General features: G+C 32.3%; 1 protein-coding gene across 2 annotated transcripts in view; it reads right to left on the bottom strand.

Moving 5' to 3' along the window:
- The window catches only part of LOC140432397 (FERM and PDZ domain-containing protein 2-like), a 778,164-nt gene that overhangs the window by 499,650 nt on the left and 253,473 nt on the right, over window positions 1-25,041 (bottom strand). Inside the window, exons 1-2 of one of the 2 annotated variants that reach the window (XM_072520270.1) lie at window positions 16,529-16,780; window positions 4,047-4,207 (exon numbers count right to left, since the gene is read on the bottom strand). In XM_072520270.1, coding sequence (XP_072376371.1) covers window positions 4,047-4,206 — 160 coding nt within the window. In that variant the 5' untranslated portion in view covers window position 4,207; window positions 16,529-16,780. Of the gene's footprint in view, window positions 1-4,046; window positions 4,208-16,528; window positions 16,781-25,041 lie in introns of those variants that run through there. The other variant, XM_072520269.1, reaches the window with a different exon arrangement.

The raw sequence follows: 25,041 nt of genomic DNA, 5'->3' as shown, positions 1-25,041 counted from the left end.
CCCCCATCCATTCCACCCACACCAAAACCAAAACACCCTACTCCCAAACAAACACAACACACACACACACAGATACTACATCACACTAATCCCTAGGAAGTTTTCTAGTCAGAGAAAGCTTCTTAGAACCCTCAAATTCCAAAACCTCCTCGAAAATATCCCATTCGATCTGGAAACGGAAGCATCCGAAAACCAGGCCATCCTATACACAACGGGCCCGATCCCTAACTTGAAAAAGTGGGAAAAGCACCTAAGAGCCACCACAGACCACAGCCATATATCCATATCCCTACAAAAACCCTCAGAATACATAGACACAAACAAAATCACACCAAGAACACTCGCGACCCAAGAGAAAACACAAAAAAACACACATAGAGGTCAATACCATCCTACTCCTTCCACTTCCAAAGCAAACACCCCACACTACAACCCACCTACACTCAACCTCACCGAACACACTCCTACACCACCACAATCACGACAGCACAAACACCACCAACACCACCACCTATACACACACCCGTACAATCACCCGTCACATCCCAGCAAACTACAATCCCTCAATCCCATACCCCGAACACACGACAACCACCATCCACCTACAGCTACAGAATCGAGGAAATCCCCTCGGATATCTGCCAGCAGAGACCTCTCTACAATACCATCTTACTTACTGCTCGTCAATTCAGCAATTCCCAAAATCCACCACCCGCTCCTAAAAATTCTCAGATTTACCAATTTATAATAGCCGGCGTTGGGAAAAATCTTTCTACGAAAAACATCGAGGATAATCTATCCGAAATTCAATTCCCATATACCAAAGTAATTCGCATAATTGCCCGCTCCACCAATCAACCCACCTCCTACATCAGAGTTTTCACAAACTCTGAACTGAAGTTCGCCGAAGCACTTTCGAGCGGTATTAAGATCGAGGGTGTAGGGTTAAATTGTGAGATCCGAAGATCTGGCAACTCCGTCCCGATTCGGTCGAAATACTGCTCGAAATGTTGCAAAAGCGGACATTTCAATAACGAATGCCCCGAAAAATCTTACACGTCCATACTGCGGACAAAACCACAGGTCATCTGCATGCCCCAAGACATCCGAACTGAAATGCCTGAACTGTAGTGGCCCCCATCCCGCCTTCTCACCAAGATGCCCACACCGAAACATATTTCCCAACAACTACGACCAAACCCAACCACTATACACACCAAAACAAATTTTTCATACGACCCTTCATACGACCTTTCCTCTGATATGAAATCCCTAATTAACTTCATATCCATGACCTTATTCAACGTCTTCTCTGAAAAGAGAAGCGCAACTATCCGAGTAATCAACCAAATTTCCAATTCACTATATGGATATGCCATAACCACCTCCCATTTCAATAGCCGCATAAACCAAACCTTTACTCAACTCCGTACCTAATACACACGCACACCTATACACACAAACAGAAATACATACACTTATTAATACACATTACACTTTACCAACACGCTCACACCAACATTCATAAACATAGAAATTCACCCAACATACTACACAAACCAACACACACACCACACAAGTGAGCACCACACACACTCCTTAAGAGTCGAATAAATTACAACAAGGACAGGGGAGATTGGTTTTCTGTGGTTTCCCAATCTCATTACACAATGATACCTGATCCTAGGTGAGGACACAGCCACAGCTATCCTCCACGCGATTTCCAAACAACCAAATAAGGCCAAACAATCTGAAAGGAACCGTTTTTCCATGGAACTTGTACTTAGTGGCGGGCTTGATCCACGCGGCGGACAGCTTCGGCAGCCCCACCGGTTTCTTCTTCTCGTCGGTCACGGATAGGATCTTTCTGACATTCCTGCCTTTAGCGGCGGCACCCAGTCTTAGTCCTCACACGAACCAACCAAGCTATAAGCACCAATTAATAAATACGTAAAAAAACCATCCTTGAAGAAGCACAAAGCTTAAAACAAGGTTAAAACGCGTCAGTCGGTTCAATATTTTCCTGTAAATATACACTATCAAATTGAGTATCAATATCCGGACTTAAACCCTTGCTCTCTAATAAGTAACCCGGAATAAAGGCTTTTAAATTTTCTTCCTTTAGTTTACTATTATTTATAAGACTATTTGCATCATTTATAAAAGCTACTGCCACCTTAATTCTGGTCCTACCAATTCCCCTTACTTGAAAGATATTAGAAATTTCTAGTTTCTTGTACAAAATATGACCTATTGTAATTGAATGTAAGCGACCAAGATCGGTATTATCCATCCTTTCAATATAAACGAAAATGTTTTCAAGATTATACTTATCTGAAATGATGTTAAATCCTCTATTGGGTACCACGTTTTCTTCAGGCTCCATTATTTCAGATGATCTAAGAATATTGTTAGAGGCACTTAAAAGTATCCTTGAGTCATTGCTATCAATCAAATTAACAAATTTTTAAGCACTATGTGAGTATGTTTATATTAAACACTACAATTAAAAAAAAACTAGCCAAATAAAATAATAATTAGTTTTAAATTATGCGGTAATGCTTTAAATCCAACGAATTAAACTTTAAAATGAGGAGTAATTAAAAATGCGTATCCACACTTTGGAGTCTTCAAAGATAAATATTAATAAAATCGCTAATGCGCAACAAAACAACAGTCTTCACACGATATTATGAAGATATTTTGCACCATGAATATAAAGAGGTCAGATATTTGACAAGTTTTAAAGAGATTTCATAACGCAGTGAGAAGAAATCAACCTCATTTTCTGCGAGCGGCTACTGGTTTTTTCATTAAGATAATGCGCCAGCACATCCATCTAAATTGCAACAGTTTTTGGCACAACAAGACTACAGCAGTTTTACTACAGTCATATTAACAAATCTGAAAATGCCATTTAAAGGGTACCGTTTGAAAGGTATAGAGAAGATTCAAACGAACGAGACATTGGCATAGAAAACCATTACAACAAAAAACTGAACTAAATATTCTTCAGTGACTTAATGGAAGCGTTTTTAAGCCCGAACAATATCACGAGCTGCATTGCGAAGAATGCAGGATTCAGGGGTCATACACAAAGGTCGGATACTTTTGGGGCAGGCAATGCGTATACGAAAAATTACGAAGAAAAACTCAACTCAAACTCAAACTAAAATATTGTTTCATTTACGACTCAATTTTAATAATGTTGTGGACAAGTAGCTTGTAAAAGAAGATTTGAAATAGCTGGGAATAAGAGCATAGCAAACAGTATCTTAAGGTCGATCTGCTTGGAAGCAGATAGTAAGTATGCACAGACCATGGGCGGTGACACTGTAAAGTAACTAAAATTAAACAAGTAGAAGAAAACTAAAGAGAAACACTTCACCAACCTTTCACCCTTTCACCAATGTTGCTGGCCTGTTGACGTCTAAGCAAATTTGGATCATTAACAGGTCTACAAGACTTTACCCCACCTTAGATTAACTGGCAAGATATCATCCACTTAATTATTTTTATGCTCTTAACTTCTAATTACTGATCTGCACTAATATTAAATGTAAATTTCTTAAGGCTGTAAAACAATAAACCCGTTAGCACAAAGGTAAGTTTTATATTTTCATCATTTCTAGACCTTCGTTCATTGTCGTCAGTTTCTCTAGATAGCTGCTCCCAAACGAATGATACATTAATCACAGTTTTAGGGCAGTCTTCACTCTTCAAAACCATTTTGAAAACGAATCAAAATTTTCTCCAAGTTAAATTATCACAATAAGATAACTGTCAAATAGTAAATAAAGTGAAGTAATATTTGCTATGGCAATCGTGATTGTTCCATACGACAAAATTAAAGAATACGCAAAAAATCGCAATGTGCTTTTTGAGTGACATTCAACAGCTGTGTTTTACCACAGCATTTCTTATATCCAGATGATAAAAATATCATTTTGTCTTTCCTCGTATAATGTAGTGTAGTTTTAAGATATTATTTCATTTTTGTAAGATATCAGTAATTCATTTTTTTAGACATATATAAAAACACTTACCTGACAAAAATAGATCTTGTAGGGCTTGAACAGCCTGACAAAGAATTGCCCACGATTCGGATTCTTGCAGGCCAGAGGGGCGTGACGTCAGGAAATCTCCCAGACTTGGCCCTCCATATGGACCGTAGCTACTGTTGCTATTATTCCTCAGTCGTGACATACTGAAAAGAAAAAAATGATACAATACAAAAAAAAATCGAAAAAAGAAGATCTTTAAAAAGAACAATCAATAAGAAATATTTTGAAGTAAACTGTTTACAAATTTTATTTTTTATTTTCCCATACAAACAGTTACTTTCTTACTTATCTTTCTACAGCTACAGTGGTAGTTCATTTACTGGTTTCGTTTCGCTTAAACTCGAGAAAATATGATGAAATTGTAAGGAAAATAGTAAAAGCACTTTCATTTTCCCATACAAACAGTTGCAGCCCTTTGAAGTTACAAAATAAAAACTGTTTCTTTGCATTATCTCCTAAACTACTTGACATTTTGTAATAAAAATGGACACGTTACTTTCTTGTTCTGAAAGCATTTTTTATACAAAAGAAACAACAAAATCTAAGCGCACAAAAAAATTTTAAGGGGGGTGTTCAGCTCTAAATCCCCCCAAGCTTTTGAGTACGTTTAAATCAAATGAATTTTGTGGCATCATTAGTTTAACACATTATTTTTTAACCTTTTTTGCCTCTTATCACTTTTTTCAAAAAAACAGTTTTTATTGAGTTACTGCCCTTTTCATTAACCTTTAAAAAATTACGTGCAACTAAATAAATGGCTTAAATTAATTAACAAGTACAAAAAATGTCTATAACCTCTATAAATATTATATTACAATAAATGTTCAAAAAGACCCCCATTTCCTTCAATACACATTCGGTATCGTTTTAATTAGGAAAACCGAATGCGCTGAAAAATCATATTTTTCTGACGAAATTGATTTGCAGCTTCAATTCTTCTAACCCTAAATTGTTGTTCGTCCTATATTGTTACAGAATACACTTTCTCTTTCATAAACCTCTAAAAGCAAAAGTTCATGGGGTTAAGACCTGGACTTCTGGGTGGCCAAGAGATAGGTGCGTCACGACCTATTCCAATCCACCGACCAGGATACTGCCTGCAAAGGTATTCCCGGACTTCATTACTGTAAGGCGGTGGAGCGCCATCCATCTTGTAGAAACCACATATTTTGCCTTATTGCAATATTCACTTCTTCCAAATACTCTTGTAAATCGTTTGCCAAGAACTGCCAATAATTATCACCATTTAAATTGTTGGGAAGAAATACTGAGCCTATTAGATTGTTATCCACAATTCCTGCCCAAATATTAACTGTGAAAGTACTTTGGTGATGAGTCGTTTTTTTGGCGTGAGGATTTTCGTCGGCCTAAATGTGCTCGTTATGATGGTTTGTTATTCCATTTCTACTGAAGGTAGCCTCGTCGGTAAACAAAATATTTCTAATGAAATTTCGAGTGTTTCCATTAACAACCAATCGCAAAATGCAATCCTTTTAGGATAATCTTCAACCAATAACTCTTGAACCATTGTTAAGTGATAGGGTTTAAGCAGCTGATCCTTCAAATGCCTCCAAACCCTTACGCGAGGAACATTTAGTTGAGCAGCTATTACCCTAGTACTTGTTCCAGGGACTTCTTCAATGATTTCTAAAATGTCTACATCAGTTGCATTTATTAGAGGCACACCACTATTGACAGCAACTTGCGGTTGGAATGTACCCGTTTCCCTAAACGACGATCAATGGTCAGAAATAATCGTCTATCGGGTGTATTTCTATTGGGGTATTTTACTGCATAACACCTTGCGGCTGCTGCACTATTTCCTTGAAATTCATCTACGATATTCCCGAGATTTTATTGAAATGATAATTTAATCTGATCCAACTTACTCAAAGTTAAATGCATATCTGCCATTTCCTGAAATGTGTAGGCCATTGTAATATCAAAATTTTTAATATTAATCTTATTCATACAATAAATGATAGCTTCAAATTATTGAGTATTATTGATGGAAGTGTTTGTAATTATTGTATCCGTAGAAACTAATTGTAATTTTATGGACAAATAGGAAAAAACTAGTTTTTCGAAAAAGTGATAAGAGGCAAAAAAGTTTTATAAATAATGTGTTAAACTAATGATGCCACAAAATTCATTTGATTTGAACGTACTCAAAACTTTGGGGGGATTTAGGGCTGCACAACTGCCTTAAAATTTTTCTGTGCGCTTAGATTTTGTTGTTTCTTTTGTATGAAAAATGCTTTCAGAACAAGAAAGTAACTTGTCCATTTTTATTACAAAATGTCAAGTAGTTTAGGAGATAATCCAAAAAATCAATTTTTATTTTGTAAATTCAAAGGGCTGAACTTTTTTTGTGTACACTTTTGTACTAAGGTAAGTTGGATTCAATCAATTTATTTTTGTCCCCGGAATGCGTGATTTAATTTATGACATACCTTTTTGAAACACCCTGTATATGAAGGGTTTTAAAAAATGTGATTCTTACTCGAGAGTAAAATGTTTTTATTTTTGACATTGAAAATTAATATAAACGAAACATGTTTAGAATTAAAAATAATTTTAAAATGTTCAACATTGTTTATTTACAATAAAGAAACTGTTTTTCATTTTCACTGCAATAATGTTAAAAATTTAAGTTTGTGCAGTAATTCAATACGTTTTAATATTTATAAACTTAATGAAACAATTGTAAATACCTAAACTTAAATTTTTAAATCTACTGAGAATGTTAATAAATATTAAAATCTAATTGAGTTTACTTACATAAAATTTTCCATATTATATTTTTATCGTATGGATGAAGAAAGTAAGCTTTATTATCTCTAAAAAAGTATATTTTATAAAAAAAATTATAATTTACAGTCGTTTGGTTGTGCCAAATGTAGGCAACTTACAGTTGTTCTCAGCAATGCTGAGTTTGGAATGGGGATGAAAGAGAGTGAATGTTTTGAAAGTTTGGAGTAGAAAAGATTATTATGTGATGGTCATCTGAAAGAAGCAGTTGGAGTTTTGTGTAGTCAGTTAAGAAGCAAGTGCCAGTGGTGTTAATAATTAGAAGTGGGTGGCTGAAAGGTGGAACGAGAGACAGGTCAAAGTTGAGAAGTCGAATACCTCTTTGATTCTATAAAGTCCAAGTGAGTACGTCACAAGAACTATAACTATTAAAAATATTTGCGACACCAAGTAAAAAAAAAATACTTGGGTCTCAGGAGGTTGTTAGTATATGAAAGAGAGGGGAGAATTTTGGAGTTTGTTGAACGAGTACTGGTAAAAGAGGCCTGCTCGTGTTTTGGAGAAAGAGTTGCTGGTATGCTGATAGGTTGATACTTAGAACGGAGAAGGCTTTGATTGGTAGCCTAACATAATCAACAAGAGGGAGCTGTTTTGGTCGAAAGGCGACATCGTCGTGTGTGAATTAAAAGGTCAGTCAATAATTTTTGTGATAGAATTTTTTTGTATGTTTCAAATAAAAGACACTATACCATCAGAACATCAAAAATTTTCGCTATTTTAAAATACCATAAATTTTAAAAAAGTTTTTAAAAAAAAATTAATTAAAGTTTTTTGATTCACATTGCAAATATCATAAAGTTTTTTTAACGTCAAAGGATAATTATTAATATTGCTTAATAAATTTAAAAAGTTTCTTTTTATAATATTCAGATTTTTTTTGAGTACAAAAACATATGAACAAAGATTCAAATATTTCAAAATTTTCATAGGAAGTATAATTATTTTACGAATATCAAAATTTCTTGTTTATGTTTTATTAATGTTATAGAAAAAAACAAACCGATAAATATTTGGTAAATTAAAATCAATTGATGTGGTTCAATCTTCATTGGGTCAGTTAAGCCCATAAATTTATTTGATAAATTTTCATATTATTTCTTTTGATAAAAAAAGATATTTGTATTTGTTTATTTATGTTATTTCTATTTATTTCCTTTTCCTATTTTATCCCGATAAGAAGCAACTAAGAGATACTGAAAGCCACGAGAAAAGATAAGTATAATATATATATATATATATATATATATATATATATATATATATATATATATATATATATATTGTTATGCTATGTAAAATTGAAAATAATATTGGTTTGCTCTTAATATATTTCAAAGTACAAAATATAATAATTCAAGTAATTCAACTAATAAACTATAAAAGATATTTCGAAGAAATGAAAATACACTATCCTGGATGACCTGTAGTAAACAAAATTTAAGATATGCATAAATTATTTTCTTTGTAAAATATATTCGAGTGACGTGAGTGAGCTTAAGTGAAGTCATAAACAATGCGAGCGTATTATCCAAATGGACTTGTAAAGTGAATAAGACAATAGAATAGAATATTTAGAAATTATATTTCTCCGTTAGTTCTTAAGAATTTGTAGAAACCGATTAGCATGTTAATAGTTTTTAGGAAATTTATAATTGTAGGTAAAATTATTGTTTGTTATCTAAATGAAGAGATGGGGATACGTATGACGAGCTTTGATTGGAGGAGATTGAAAAAAGTGGAATAGGTATGTAAGAATAAGAGTTTAGCTAGATTTTTGAGGGGAAAAAGATAATCAGTTGTTTTCCAAGGGTGCAAGGCGAACAGTCGTTATTCTCTGGTGGTTCCCAAGTGATAGTAAGCATTAGAAGTGAATGTTTGTGAGTTTTCTTGGAGTAAGTGTATCTGACAGAAGCTGATCCAGTAAAAATATTGTAAGTTATACTTTTCTACTTATATACTCCAAGAGTCACCGTTCTGCCGGAACGAGAGATTCAGTTTATCGAGAGGAGAAGAGGCTAGCATCTTTTGAACGATACGTGCATTTGAAGGAGATCATTAAAAACGAGAGGCAATAATTTGTTGTAAGATTGCTGATTACCTAGGGAACTGCTAAGAATAGATAGTGTAGGCTACAAGGAACAAGGATTTGGACAACTCATCATCAGAGAGATAGTTTTTTTTACCATTCGTCAGTTTTTCTTTATTAACAAAGTTTTTTTTTAATTGCTTTAGAAAAGATAGAAATATTTTGATCAGGAGATTTAGAACAACAATTTTGATTTGAAATTTTAATTTATATTGTATATAACATTAATTTTTGAAGGTTCACGTACATAGAACAAAATTTTGATAATCATATGAGATATTTTTTGTTGAATATATTTGAGTGTGAATTTTATTTCAATATATAATGTTGTATCATATATGTTTTTATTATTCCGGTATTCTTTGGACCGTACCTATCATAAGTAAAGCATATATATTGAAGCACGAATATAACCCTAAGATAAGAGAATTAAATAGTGTGATAAAATTATAATTGCATCATTTAAATAAGTTTAATTAATTAATTAATTAGCTAATTAATTGCTTGGCGCACCTCTGACTTTTAATATCACATTAATATATATATATATATATATATATATATATATATATATATATATATATATATATATATATAGGCATATATATAGGCATATATTTGGCATCAGGAAATTTCAAAGGATAAGTCATGTTTTCACTGTAGTCAAGTGGCTAAATATGAAAAATCGTCGGAAACTCCATGCTTTATATTTTTACCATACAATCATTCAAGAGAGAGTTCCACCATACCTGTACAATCGAATAACTTATAGGACGGACGTTCATAATCTTAATCTTAGACACAAGAATACCCTCACTTTACCTAAACATACAACATCCTTTTTTAAACGTTCATTTTCATATTCAATTGCTTGCAATATTAACAGTTTGTCCTACAATATTAAAAATCTGTCTAGAGTCAAGTTCAAGAGATTAATTTATGAGCAGTTGTTAGCTGAACAGTAATTTAAAAATTTAAGAATTAAAAAAAATAAATAGTTTATAATTTATAAATTTAATATGTACTTAATATTTTTATGTTTTATTGTAAATACAATTTCATTATTTAGATAAATTCTATCTATCCTATTTTCGGGGGGTTAGGTGGAAGAGTAGTTGTGTGCCGCTGTTGCACAGTGGTACACAAACTGAATCGCGCCCTACTGATATTATATTTCATTGTAAAGAAAATTTAATCTGTTGTTAATAAAGACATTTATTATTATTATATTATTATTATTATATATATATATATATATATATATATATATATATATATATATATATATATATATATATATATATATATATATATATGTATATACAAGCCCTTAAAAGATTAATACTCCTATATAAAAAATTCCTCAATTAATCAGAACTTTTTAATTACAAATTAATTTAATTTCATGAAAGCGTCGAATATATGAACATTCATTCCGAAATCCGTATAAAGTAGTAATTACAGTCAACGTATTTCGGTTACAAGTCTCCTATTCTCTGTATGACGATGGATGAACAGGATAGCGAAAAACTCCGTAGTACACGCAACAGAAGAATGTTGTGTGACTGTGATCTATATACACATGCAATGATAAAAACATTTTTTAACCCTGGATCACTCGGGCCCTAAAAAATTCTGCAAGCACTCGCGTGTGAGAGTTTCTCACACAAGGATTCCTTCAAAGTACTGTTTAGTGTAATATTTTTCTTTATTTTTATTATAAATAAAACTAAAGCACTGATAATAATAAAAGATTTATTATGATTTAGGGGTACATTTTTTGGTGGGGATTTGATTGGAGATCGTGCATAAATACTGTCAAACTGACATTTCGCTTTTATTCAGTATTGTTTGACATTTCAGTATGGAAAGACTTAGCCCGGCACAGCGTCTAGAAATTATTAAGTTGTATTTTGAAAATGGGAGTTCTGTGAGGAATGTGTTTCGTGCACTTAGAGCAATTTATGGTCCACATAATCTTCCTACCGAACGTACAATTCGCTTTACGATTAGTAAGTTTGAAACCCAGTTTTCATTATTGGATAACACGCTACCAAATAGACCACATTCAGTACGTACGGTAGTAACGGATAGTGTAGTCGAAAATAACGAAGAGTCGATTCGTTGCCGTTCTCAACAGCTTGGCTTGTCATATGCGACAACTTAGCGTATTTTACGTAAGGATCTTGGTTTAAAAGCATACAAAATTCAATAGGTACAAGAGCTAAAGCCGACCGACTTTCCGAGTCGTCACCGTTTCAGTCGATGGGCTCTTGATAAGCTTTCAGAAGATCCACTGTTTTCGAGAAAAATTTTGTTTTCAGATGAGGCCCATTTTTGGCTTAATGGGTACGTTAATAAACAAAATGTCCGTATTTGGGGTGATGAACAACCCAAAGTGGTTCAAGAGTTGCCATTACACCCTGAAAAAACAAGTGTTTGGTGTGGTTTATAAGCTGGTGGAATCGTTGGTCCATATTTCTTTAAAACAGAGGCCGGCCAGAATGGAATGTCACTGTGAATGGAGACCGTTATCGTGCCATGATAACGGACTATTTGTTACCTGAAATTGAAGCTCGTGGTCTCGGCGACATTTGGTACCAACAAGATGGCTCCACTTGCCATACAGTCCGTGAAAGCATGGCTTTACTACGAGAACGATTCAGCAAACAAATTATTTTACGCTTTGGACCAGTGAATTGGCCGCCTGGATCCTGTTACATCTCACCTCTAGACTCTTTCTTTTGGGGCTACCTAAGGTCCAAAGTCTACATGAATAAACCAAATACGAATGAGGCATTGGAGGCCAATATTACTCGAGTCATTGGTGAAATACCAATCGAAATGCTGGAACGAGTCAACGAGAATTGGAAATTTAGAATGAACCAACTTAATCGTAGTCATGGCCAACATTTAAAAGAAATTATCTTTAAGAAGTAATTGTAAAGAATGGTTCTTTTTTATAATAATAAATATTTCCAAATAAAATTTATTTTTTTCATTGTTTTTTATTATTGAAAAAAGTACCTCTAAATGAATCACCCTTTATAATAATAAAACTTAAAAAAAGGTTTATTTGAGTACATTATAAACATAAAAAGAAATTTCTCCATGTTGTGAACAACAAAAATAAATATCATATATTTTACTTTAAATCTATCTTTAGATGAATGTTATGATCAAGTGAGATAATAAAAATACAGTATTAATAGAAAACGTAATCGCTTGAAGTATCGCTATTATCGTTTACGCCAGAAAACGTTGAGCACGTGAAGCTGGTATGCTCTGTGCAAATAGCAACATTACAGCTTACAAATCGTTTTTTTTTACTTTCTGTTCTTTCTTCTTGGACAAAGTACACAAAACTCTGGAACATGCTACGGATATTAATTGGCAAGGACCTGATCGGTGAAGTACGAACCAACAGCGGTTGAATCAAAGCTTTGTCCAGATTATTTAGATAAATTCTTTTTTTTCAATAGTTCCTCAGTTTTTTGATAATTCCAGTATTACTTTGATATATAATATATTTGAGTTAATAGCAGCAACGTCCAAAAGTGGCCAGTGTCAACAAAATCTGGAAACAGAATACGTTGATTTTAATTAGTCAACCACATCGCCTTCTCCTTTTGTTAGGTTGTAGAACGTAATAATCTCCACCAGAACAATAATGTTTACCAGACTCCGAATCGATGTGTTCATCGGAGTGAAATATAGAATACAATATAGAAATATAGAATATAGTACGTTTTTTTAAGGCTTTGGTTTAGACGACAGCAACACAATATCCTTTTGGAAATCAAACATGCTATAAATATACTAAATGCAGGCCGTTTCTCTTGTATGAATACTGGTGGAATTTCCCTTTTGGTTTTCTTCAGAGTCCCCACGAGTGTGGTTTTTCAACAAAGTACTTTCTTTCTTTCTAACTTTCTAACATTTCATCCACCGTACAATACTCTCCAACTTGGTAATTTTCTTGACATCTGGACACGAAATGTTCAAATATTTCTGTAATAGCAGCCAAATTATCGCACTGTTTTCTTTCGTTTCTGTCACTGACATTGTCAAATCTTAGTGTCCTTCCTAAAAAATGAAAGCGTTCTCGTGACATCGTTAGTCTAAAGCAAGCAGGTGCAATAATTATCGAATTCTCCCAAAGTTCCTTAGTATTTACATATTTATACGTTGTATTCTTCTGATTGGAGAAATAACTCCAGCCATGTATAATAGGCCAATAAAAGCATATATATCTCTGTAGTGTCTTGATTATAGTGTCTTGAAAATATCTTTATCTGGTATACTTAATTGTCTCGTATTTTGGTTGTTTAGATATTTGTGTAATACACGATTTTCTCTATCATTGTTTCTGTAATATATGATCCACAGCAAGTTTTCGAAGTATTTTCTTTTTTTGCAACATTTTTTACTCCGGGAATATGACTAACAATGTTCTTTCTAGGCATCTGTACATTTGGTCGTAGAGGATGAGCGATCCAGCAAGTTTTTCTGTCTGTACCAGTAAAATGGTGGCGAGATGTATAAGCACGATTGTCGTCAATTTCATAAAAATTTTCAACATCTTCAGCGGATTGCTCTGAGTCCGTATTATGTTCACTGTGTTCACTGGGTGCGTGGTGTTCGGCGTCTACTCGTCCGTCATCTTCCATCACTTTTTGATCTTGACCCTGATCTTGGCGGGTCCACGGTATGTTAGCCATCATCTCTTCTCTTTGAATATCTTCATATCGAATTTGTCCTAAGTCTACAAGCATTCGTCCTCTACAACTCATTGTGTACTATCTTAAATTATATTATGACAATAATAAAACATCTCACAGAGAGAAACTCTCATACAGGTCTGCAGACTAACAAGAATACGGTGGCTATTACCAGTCTACACTAAACATTGCACACGCTTAAGCATATCGATGAAGACACTTCAAAAGTCAGCTAGAATTCTGGGCAGTAGTGCAAATGATTTACCATTTGTAGAATGTGCATATTTAACGGAAGAGTGAGGGAAATGCTCATAGTGCGAGTGATGCAGGGCAAAAGCATTTGATCTTGAAAGTATTGATAAATAATTTTAATGTTAAATAATGTTCTCATTTACTCCTTTTATAATTTTAAGGGGCAAAGGGGGCATGTGCCCCGAGCGGCAGATGTCAAGTGGCGCAAAATTTAATAAAAAAAAAATAAAAATAAGGTAAGTATTTAAGTTTTTTAAGTTAAGGATATTAACCAAACTTAATTTCTTCCCAATTTTAACTAAATGTGTTAACACTGTGTGATAATAATTTTGTCATTACATTAAGTATTCCGTTTCAGAAGAGTAATTGTTCTTATTCGTCAGAATCTTATTTCAAAATTCATTCCTTTTTTGGAATTAATAAATTTTGTAAATTTAAAATAAGGTTATGTCTTTTATATAATTCACTAATAAAAATCAATAATGTTTATTATTTTTGCTTATAATTGACATAATTAAGACAATTTTACAATAAGTTTTTTTTTGAGATTTTTATACATTTTTTGGATTTTTTTCAAAAGCTTTTGTAGTTTTTGACAAAAATAACATTCGAATTCGGAGTTTTTTATACCTACTTTTTTAGCTAGCATACCCATAGTCTACCCTGATACTATAAATAGTCCAGTCGACAGAGAGTTGACTCCTAAAAATCATACGAACAAGCTGAATTTTGACGAGAATATTAATTTTGGGACCCCAAAAAAGATTCTTGAAAGTTTACCACTTTTACCTTCGGGCTTTCCACTAAAATCCCCCTCGTAGGAGAGTAAAAACGCAAAAAAATCGAATTACTTAGATTTTGTACGCCGCAGAAAAAAATTTTTCAAATAAAAAATGTAGCTGAGATATTTTAAACAAAAATGTTTGTTAACACTTTTTGTGTAGAATGAATCGTTCTCTCAGAAACAACGCTTGAAGCGACCGTCGATTTTAAATGTCAGTTACGCGCCCGAAATCAATGTTCAGTAAAATTTATATCAGCTCGACGGTAAAAATTCTATATCTTTTGATTCAAGTGCACTATCGACAAAAATCAAGATGCGTTTTAAAGGAAAAGAGTGCAGCTTTCGTATGCAGTTTCCGTATATTGCCGAGAATAAACTCAGTTTTTATAAAGGTGTTAAATAAATAAACGTGGCGCGACTTATCATTTTTTACGATTCTCGTGAGATCATTAAAATTGATCACTTTCATTGACCATTTGTACTAAAATTTCCATTTTTAGAGAACAGTCTTTAAAACCTATGACAAGAAATTTTAGTTTTAAGTTGTGGCAACAAATGTGAGGCATTTGAAATATGGATAAAAACGCAGAATTTAATGTTTTACATTACAAACGATCGAAAGTCACGGGAAATGCGTTTAAGAAGACCGTTTTGGATGTAGTTTATAGCAGCAGTTTGGTTATTTTAAAAAATGTACAATGTGTAATTGAAAAAAAAAAGTTTTGGATAGTTTGTTATGTAAAAGTTTAAATCCACCATTGTTTAAGCATATTTTAAATGCCTCACATTTGTTGCCAAAACTCAAAACTAAAATTTCATGCTATAAGTTTTGAAGGTTAGGCTCTAGTTATCGAAACTTTATAGTGACAAGTCAATGAAAGGAATAGATTGTATTGATCTTATGAGAATCATAAAAAATTTTAAAAATCGCGTCACGTTTATTTATTTAACATCTTTATAAAATCTGAGTTTATTTGCGGCAAAAAACAAAAATTGCATACGAAAGCTGACCTTGTTAACTTTAAATCGCATCATGATTTTTGTCGATAGGACACTTGACATCGAATTTTTACCGTCGAGCTAATACAAATTTTATTGAATTGTGATTTCGCGCGCGTAACTGACATTAAAAACTGCCGATCGCTTCAAGCGTTGTTTGTGAGAGAATGTTTCATTCTACACAAAAAGTGCTCATAAACCTTTTTGTTAAAAATCGTCTCAGCTACATTTTTATTTACTTAAAACATTTTTTTCTACGGCGTAGATTATTGGTAAATCGATGTTTTTGCGTTTTTACCCCCTGCGAGGGAGTTTTAGGGGGAAACCCGGAGGTAAAAGTGGTAAACTTTTTTGCATCTTTTTTGGGGTCCCAAAATTATTATTCTCGGTAAAATTCAGCTTGTTCGTATAATTTTTAGAGGTTCAGTGGCATTTTCGTCCCTGACGACTGGAGTACTATATAATTATCGTTTCTTATTATTACACAGCAACACCCCTATTTTTAAATATATCTACACAATATTCTTCTATAAAACTACTTATGTGAGATTACATTATTCCCAGAGGTAATGACCCCATGAAACAAAAATAGATCATTACGGAACTGGATAAGTACCGGTAATATTCAACAATGTGTGATTCAGCTGTGTAGAAGACGGCTCTCTGTCTCTTATTCTTACAAAGTGAGGTTATATTTAGACAGACGACAGCTCTAGATATTCTTTTATGACTGATTTAAAAAATATATATACTTTAATTCAACGAGTCATAACTTAAAATACGTTTTAAAATAAATAAATCAAATACATACATGATCAGGTACCGTTAATAATTTATACATCTCATTGTTTCTCACAAATCACTAGCAAAAACCGTTAGCTATGTCTTTAGTCGCATTCACATCACTAACGAGATATATCACCAGATAACTAATTAAAAACAAACACTAAAAAAATGCACAAGATAAACTTAAAATTTATTACCGAATCAAAACAAACTTATTTTTTTGTAAAACAAATTCATGTTGGGATGTACCCTCAAAGTTTCTTCATTCATTCAAACCTGTTGGTTGCCGCGGTGTTGCCGGTGTTATGGAAAGTAGGGAAATCACCTGTACATTTTAATAATTATTATTAATTATGATTTATTATTATTAATGATTTGAGGAAGTTGTTCGTTGTGGGAAAAATGGAAGGGCTTACTTTATTAAAGTGAAAAACATAATCGATTTTTGATCCTATTTAAATTACAATGAAAAACCTGCATGTTTATATAATAATCGAATTATCTAGTCGAAATTAATTCGTGAATATATATATATATATATATATATATATATATATATATATATATATATATATATATATATATATTTATAAAATATGTAAAAAAATTTTTCCTAAAAAATATAGGTACACCATGTACCAGAAAAATGAGCCACCTAAAATATTTAGGAACTGATCTACATTTTTACTTATTTATGTCATATGTTTCATGTCAATATTGTTATGATAACTGTTTTAGCATCATAGTTTTTCCTTAGTAGAAAACGGACAAAATTAGCAGAAATTATAGAATTCATAAATTTAGGTATACACATATTACCTCATGATCTTATAATAGCTCTTCATATATTTTTGAAGCAAGCAGGAGATGCCTTATACGTCTTTTCATCTATGTAGGTAGCATTTAGAACCGGTGTTTTAGTGAATTATTCCAGTTTTAGAATACAAATGTTTTAAGATGTCTTAAAATAAATGAAGAATAAATAAAGAAGTATGTGACCGAGGGTACGCAATATAACTTACTCTACCTTTTGTATTAATCTTGACCACTATTTTGTTGCTCAAAACAGAGATCGATGGAAGGAATTGGGAGAAGCCTATGTCCAAAAATGGAAGAAAGAAAGCTAAGAAAAAGAAAAAGAAGAAGATGTGGTTAAACACAGATATACATCAAATTAAGATTTTTCAATATTCTCTGTAAGAGTGCAATGCTTATTTTAATTTTTTTAAAGTTTGTGAGATCACTAAAACCCCATGAATTTATATCGTTTATTTATTTAACCGTACAGCTATATTTATTATACTAACTTATTAAATCTTAATTGCCTTTAAATATAGTACGCCTCTTTTTTCGAAACGCTTCCAGAACCCAGTGAAATTCTCTCGGCTACGTTAGAACAGCTGTAGAACGAATTATTGGTCGAACGCGATGTTTGATCAGAGGTATAGCAAGGGATTGGCGTAACAATAACAAAGTAAATAATTCTATAATCTAATATGCTAGCTTAAGAAATGTTTGCTCTATCCTCTAATGACGTGATGAGCAAGTTCTTCGATAAAAAGTCATATTTAGTTTAGTCTTATATCTTGTCGTGAAGCTAGTGTTGGTTGTAGTAGGCCATTTGGATAGGAAAGTAGTATGTCACGATAATACACGATTTTATAATGTAGGGGATTTTTAAGTATACTTTTAATGTTTGATTGGTAATGTAGCATCAGTTTTTTATACAAACTATTTTTCATTAGCTTCTCTGAATTACTGCAAAGTCAGTTTTATTTGCACTATTTCAAATACCTACTTTTTATAGCCAAATTGGCTTGATCATAGTTTCTATAGGAAGGCACGATGTTCTTCGGATCATAAAATACAATTCAATTTTTTTCATATCAATGTGTATGCGTATCTTGTAATGTTATTCCTTTCAACTGATTTTGTTAGCTAAGTGAATATGTACTTTGTACTAGTAGACTGTGGTATGACCATAGTATTTACATGTTCCTGTGGAGATTATTTTGAAATGAGTGTAAAAAGTTATTTGGGCATACCTATTCTGATTTTATTACTTTATGATTAAAATCATAAATGTGCTGCCTGTGTGAGTCCATTTCAAATAGGTAAAAAGAAATAAAATAAGACAATCAATTTAATTTTACCACCAAAACGACCGGTTTCGCCTACTACACTTTGCTAAGCATCTTCAAGTCTAACGGTACAAGGTAAATTAAATGCTGAAATTACAAAGCCTACATTAGGGTGCTGTCATAAAAAGATAACAATTACAATAATTATGCCAATATTACATGTCTGTGATTATTAATATGAATAAGATTGATGAAGCAGACAAAGTAAAAACCCACGAATTGGTATAAGATAATCTATTGAATTGAAATAAATTAGTAAACAACCAAAATACTACTTACATGCCGATACAAGAATTATTAATTAATGATTCGTGAAACATAGTCCAAACTATCAAGATACTAAATATTACTTTACATTTTTTTCTCACATAAATAGAAATTCGATATGCTAAATGTTTCAGTGTTCCGCCCAAATTATTGCTGTTAATAATTAATATTAAGAAATAGAATTATTAATTTAAATTATTCGTCTGAGCTTTAATCTATATGATATAGATTTGCCATAATCCTTTGTTGCAAAAGTCCTTTAAAGCTAGGATCCAACGGCACATGAAGTTTGCGCCAAACTTGCCAGTTCACACCCCATGGAGTAAAGTAGATTTAACGATCTTTGGTTGGCGCAGTGAGTTCTGACATTTGTTGGTAAATTAACGCGGTTCAAAGGAGCTCCGATATTGGCGCGCAAAAAGTATATACGCCACGCACCATGTGAATGACCCGACCACATGCGCCATGTAAATGACCCGCCAACCGTAAAACGCAACCCTTAACCCTCCAGAATTGCCATTAAACGTGCCCTGAAGTGCCAAGAAGTTTTATATTGACAGGAAAAAAAGCAAACTTATTGAACGATCAGATGTTGTTTCAGTAGGGTTTTTTCTGGTTTCAGAATGATTATTTCCGCAACTTGTGCAATTTCTGCTTTTTTACAGTTCTCTGCTACTTGTAACTGCAGTGTTTCATCGGTATCTGGAACTAACGGAACAATGTGCTTGTTGATTTTAGTATTAATTTTTTTAGACTAAATAAATCAATTTAATACACTCAATTGAGTACTTATTCGTATTATTCCTAGTTTGATTTTGACAATATATCAAACTAAAAATACTTATTCTAAATTATCTCAATTTTTCAGATGCATGTCATGTGAGTTTATACAGGGTGTTTCATTAATAATTGGAAATATTTGAACTCTAAATTCCTGGGCTCAAATTTGTAAGGTTTAACCCAAATTTAAATTTTTTAATTGTTAAACGAAACACCGTGTAACTCCGTAAGAAGCCACATTTTATTTGTTACTTAGATTAAATCTTAATATTCTGAGCTCTGGAATCTACAGTTAAAATATTTCCAATTATTCTATATGCAGTAAATAAATATCTGCTATGCTGTGTATTATTATCACAATAATTATTAATAATGATAAAATACCTTAAGTTGAAATGCACGACACCAATCGAAATGAGCGAAACAAGTAGTTAAAAACAAAAATTTTAGATCAGAGTAAGTTTTTAAAATTCCATCTTAGTTATAGGAACAAAAATGATAAATGTAGTAAACGTCCAGAAACTGTTACAGTTCCAAATATAATTGACAAAAATACTAATGATAAGGCTCAAGTAAGTAAGTTTAAAGAATTTAAACCGAATAATTCGAAACAAAAATAATTGGTCCGTTGGGATCCGTGGTTGCCTACACCGAAAAAAAATTGAATCGTTTGAGTGTTTCGGGAGATATTTCCGTACGTTTTCGACACAATAAGAATGATTTAGCTCTTTACTACAGTTATAACAAAATGTTTTTTGTAACAAAACTCCTTTATTCATATTATATTTTTTAATATTTATTTATATTTTTATTAATATTATATATTATTTTTATACTTATATATAGTGCATATAACATATTAATAATATAAACAATTATTAAAAAGAAAGAATTTTAAAAATCGGTAAAACTGGCAATAAACCGCTAGTCGTGACATCGCTGTATGATGGGTCTGTATTTCAATCCCAACATTCACGTTCGGTGGCCGTATGGGACAGAGGCGTATTCAAGAAATTTATGCCTTACCTGTTTTGAATATATAATGTCGGTATATCTACGACACGTCTGGTGGTTGTAAGAGAAATTACATGTTATTAGAAACGACGTGCTTTAATAAATGGATTAATTAAAGCAATGCGTTGGAGACAGGTAAACAGCAAGCGAGTGGAATAAAAATGAGCAGAAATGTACAAAATTGGTACCTTTAGACTTCAATTTTTTTTTTCCAGAATAAATCATAATAATTGTTACTAAAATTGCACATTTTAATAATGTTTCAATTTCTAGGCGGGAAATTGTTTCCAAAATACAAATAACAGAATGATAAGTATGTTTTACTCTCGTAAATTAAGTCCTTTGGTCTCAAATAGCGCTACATAAAGTGTTTTAAATTTCCATTTTAAATTTTAAATTGCCAAAAGAATTTACTTACCATCAATTGACAGGCAAACACAATATTCAACATTAGGTTATTGGCATTTTGGGAATCATATCTGGACTGGAAGTCGAAGCTTTAAAAATATGTAATTGTTTAATGAAATATGGAGAATAATCAGAGAAGAAAGAAAAGAGATGAACGAACTAATAAAAACGAAACACATTCAGGAGAAAACATGGACAGACTACTTTTGATCCCTATTTGCTAAAGGTGACGATAATGAACCACCAACACCAGAGGTGGCCACAAACGAAGAAATAAATATTGAGAAGAGAGGTAAAGAAAGCGTTCTTCTTATGGTGCCCTATCCAATTAGTGGATGTTATAGACAATTCTGGCATACTCCTTTCGTTCTTGTGTGGCTCTAAAGAGTGCTTGGGCATCAATGTTTGTCCAATCCCTTATGTTTTTAAGCCATGAGTATTTCTTTCTTCCGATGCCCCGTTTTCCTTCTATCTTCCCTTCCATAATAAGCTTTAAGAACTGGTACTTGAAATTTCGAAATATATGACCCAGATAAGCAGTTTGCCTAGAAAACCTAAACAAAGCATACCAAAAAAGACAGTTTTTATACTGGGAGACGCAAACGCAAAACTGGGGAAAGAAAAATACTTGAAAGACCTTTTCGGAAACGGAAAAGGAACTCTACATGAAAAAACAAATGACAGTGGTCACAAAATCTGTCAACTCGTAGCAACACTAAATATGACTTTCCTATCGACAAAATTGGAGCATCCATGAAAACATTGGATATCTTTGAGATATCCTCTGGTAGTAAAAATCAAATCGAGCACATCCTAGCAACCAAAGAGTTAGTACAAAAAATACTGGACAATATATCGTACAGAGGGGCAAACGCTGATACGGACTACTTTTTTGTAATAATAAAAATGGGTGCGCTCAAATTAAAAAAAGATAATAAACTAAAACAAACTCTTAATAAGTGGAATCTAGAAACATTAGAAGAGACTGAAATAAGAGAAAAATTTGAACAGCAGATGAAGGAAAATATATTCGACCTTATAAGTCAACCCACAAATGACTCAAAGAAAGATAGCAAGAATTAAGTAGCAAAATAAATGAAACAACAAATGAAGCAATAGGAAAGAAAAAATAACAAAAAGAAATAAAGACTGGTACGATCAAGATTGTGAAACACGGAGAACACTAAAAAATTCCGCCAGAATGACATGGATCAACAATCAGCGAGAAACAAATTTTAACGCAACAAATAAAAAGAAGAAAAATTATTGGTTAAATAAAAAGCTAGAGGATATTGAAAAAGAGAGAAAAAAACGTTAGTGTTAAAACAAGAGGACTAAAACACTAAAAAGCCGAAAAGGAGGAACCGTATTTGAAGATAAACAGATCAGCAGAATATGGGTAGAGCATTACGAAAAAATGCTATTCACTACGAAGAAAACACACTGCGATGAAGAAGTAAGACCAATAGTACAGGATAATGACGAAACAGAAATTAGCACAGAAGAAGAAATACAAAAAGAAATTTAAAACCTCTAAAATGAAAAAGCTGCAGGAGAAAAAGAAATAGCAGCGGAATTAATAAAATACGGAGGAAAGAAATTACATAACAATTACATACATGATTGAAACAAAGGTGTTAAGGTGCCTATATATACAAAAGGAGATCGAGAGTAATGCAAGAATTACAAAGCAATAACCCTATTAAATACCACATACAACATTCTAGTAAAATACTAAACATGTGAATTAAATTATAAGCTGAACGAAAATTAGGAGAATATTAGAACGGGTTCAGACCGGAGTGATCGACAAAATTAATTCCATACATGCAGTGGAGCAAATAATTCAAATATCGAGAAAATACGACAGAGAAATGCACATAATATTCATACATGTCAAGAGTGCTTTTAATACAATTAATTGAATGAAAACGATGGAAGAACTAGAGCATCTTAAAATAAAAAAAAAATTGAGAGATATGCTAACAGTAAGTCTAAAGAACACCACAGCAAAGACAAGTTTCAATGGAACAACTTTAAAAAGATCAAAGCAAACAAAGGCGTAAAACAAGGATACTCTATCTCCCAATCTAATATTAAAAACAATAATAAAAAGGACAAACTTCGTAAACAAAAAACATTAGGACAGATCAACTTCAAGTAATAGCATATACAGATGATCTAATCATCACAACAAAGACGAAGATGTATCTACCTTTAGCTACTTGGGAGTAACAATAGGAAAAACCAATTATTACTCCCAATCCCAATTGTTCTGTTGAAAGGCAAGACTTTAAGTAAAAGAACAAAGATAAACCTATATACGATTAACAGGAAAGAGGAAGATAGCATACTGAACAACAGTATGCTATCCACATAGGGCAATAATCCACCTCATCAAATTTTAACGCCATGGCGCTATTTATAATCCCTAGGGATTGTAAAGCGTAATGAATGAATGGATCGTTGAAATTGTTTTAATAACGTAGGACTAAAAGTACACGCCAATTAATTACACCTAATTACAGTAAGACCCCTCATTTTTATGGAGTACCGAAAGTTCATAAAACGAATATACCACTTAGACCCATTTGTAGTATTATGAATTCTCCTTGTAGTGAACTATCAAAATTTTTATTAAATATTATACAACCATTTGCAAATAAAAATGACATATTTATAAAAAATATACAACATTTTTTAAATAAATTATCAAATATTAAATTTAATTCAAATAATACTTTGGTAAGTTTTGACATAAATAGTTTATTTACGAATGTGCCATTATGTAAGACTTTAAATATACTCAAGACATAATTAGAGAGTGATGATACATTGGCAACTAGAACAATACTAAACATATCAGCTATAATGAAGTTAACAATATGTACTGATAATACATATTTTCAACTAAATAATGAATTCTATAAACAAAATTTTGGTCTAGCAATGGGCTCTAGTTTATCTCCATTATTAGCCGTTATATTTATGGAAGATTTTGAAACAAATATTATTTCTAAACAAAATTTAAAACCGACAGTATGGTGGAGATATTAGATGATGTATTTTCAATTTGGTCTCATGGATCAGAGCTGTTGGACACATTCCTGAGTGATATAAACGATAAAGAAGAGACAGTAACATTAACCATGGAAAAGGAATATGCGATTGTGCATGCGATCAGTTTTATTTAGGTGAAACATCAAGACCATTAAATGTTAGAATAAGTGAACATCAATCTTATATTAAAAATAGAGAATTTGATATATCTCAAATATGGAAACACGCATGGGATAATGAACATATGGTTCAATGGAATGATTCAACTATAGTCCTAAAAGAAACGAATGGTAAAAAGAGAAAAATCAAAAAAGCGGCTTTAATTATGCTAAATGTGACCAATTGTGTCGCAAATTCCTCGGCAGAATGTATTTAGTATGGTTACCCATATTAAACGAGGAAGTTATTAAAAGGAAAATACCATTATTAGTAAGTCAGTAACATATAGAGGATACATCATTTATGTTTTTTAAATAACAAACATATAAAATCAGAATTTGGTGTTTATTGAAAGTAAACTAACTGCACGACCAAATACTTACCATGTCGGGATAGTATTATGAGGTTTTTTTCCTGGTTTTTTCCTCATAATTTACTATGGAATCACTAACAGGAGATTTTAACTATCATGCGTTTGTCTTTTTAAAAACGAAGTACATGCTATGATTTCTTTTGACGGATATTCTCAAGTTAAAGTTGATTTCATGTAATCGAATGAACTATCTTACAAGTAAAGTCGTCCCAGGAGCGCAACTCAACAATATTGACAATATCATTTTAAAGTCGTCTACTTTAAAATGTATAATGTATGTCTGAATTGTCAATATAAATGAGTCAGATAAAATTAAATTATTAGAAGAATTTTTCA

Source organism: Diabrotica undecimpunctata, chromosome 1 (assembly GCF_040954645.1).
Source record: "Diabrotica undecimpunctata isolate CICGRU chromosome 1, icDiaUnde3, whole genome shotgun sequence".
Taxonomy (NCBI): domain Eukaryota; kingdom Metazoa; phylum Arthropoda; class Insecta; order Coleoptera; family Chrysomelidae; genus Diabrotica; species Diabrotica undecimpunctata.
The sequence above is the reverse complement of the archived record's forward strand: the minus strand, read 5'-3'. Positions and strand labels throughout refer to the sequence as shown.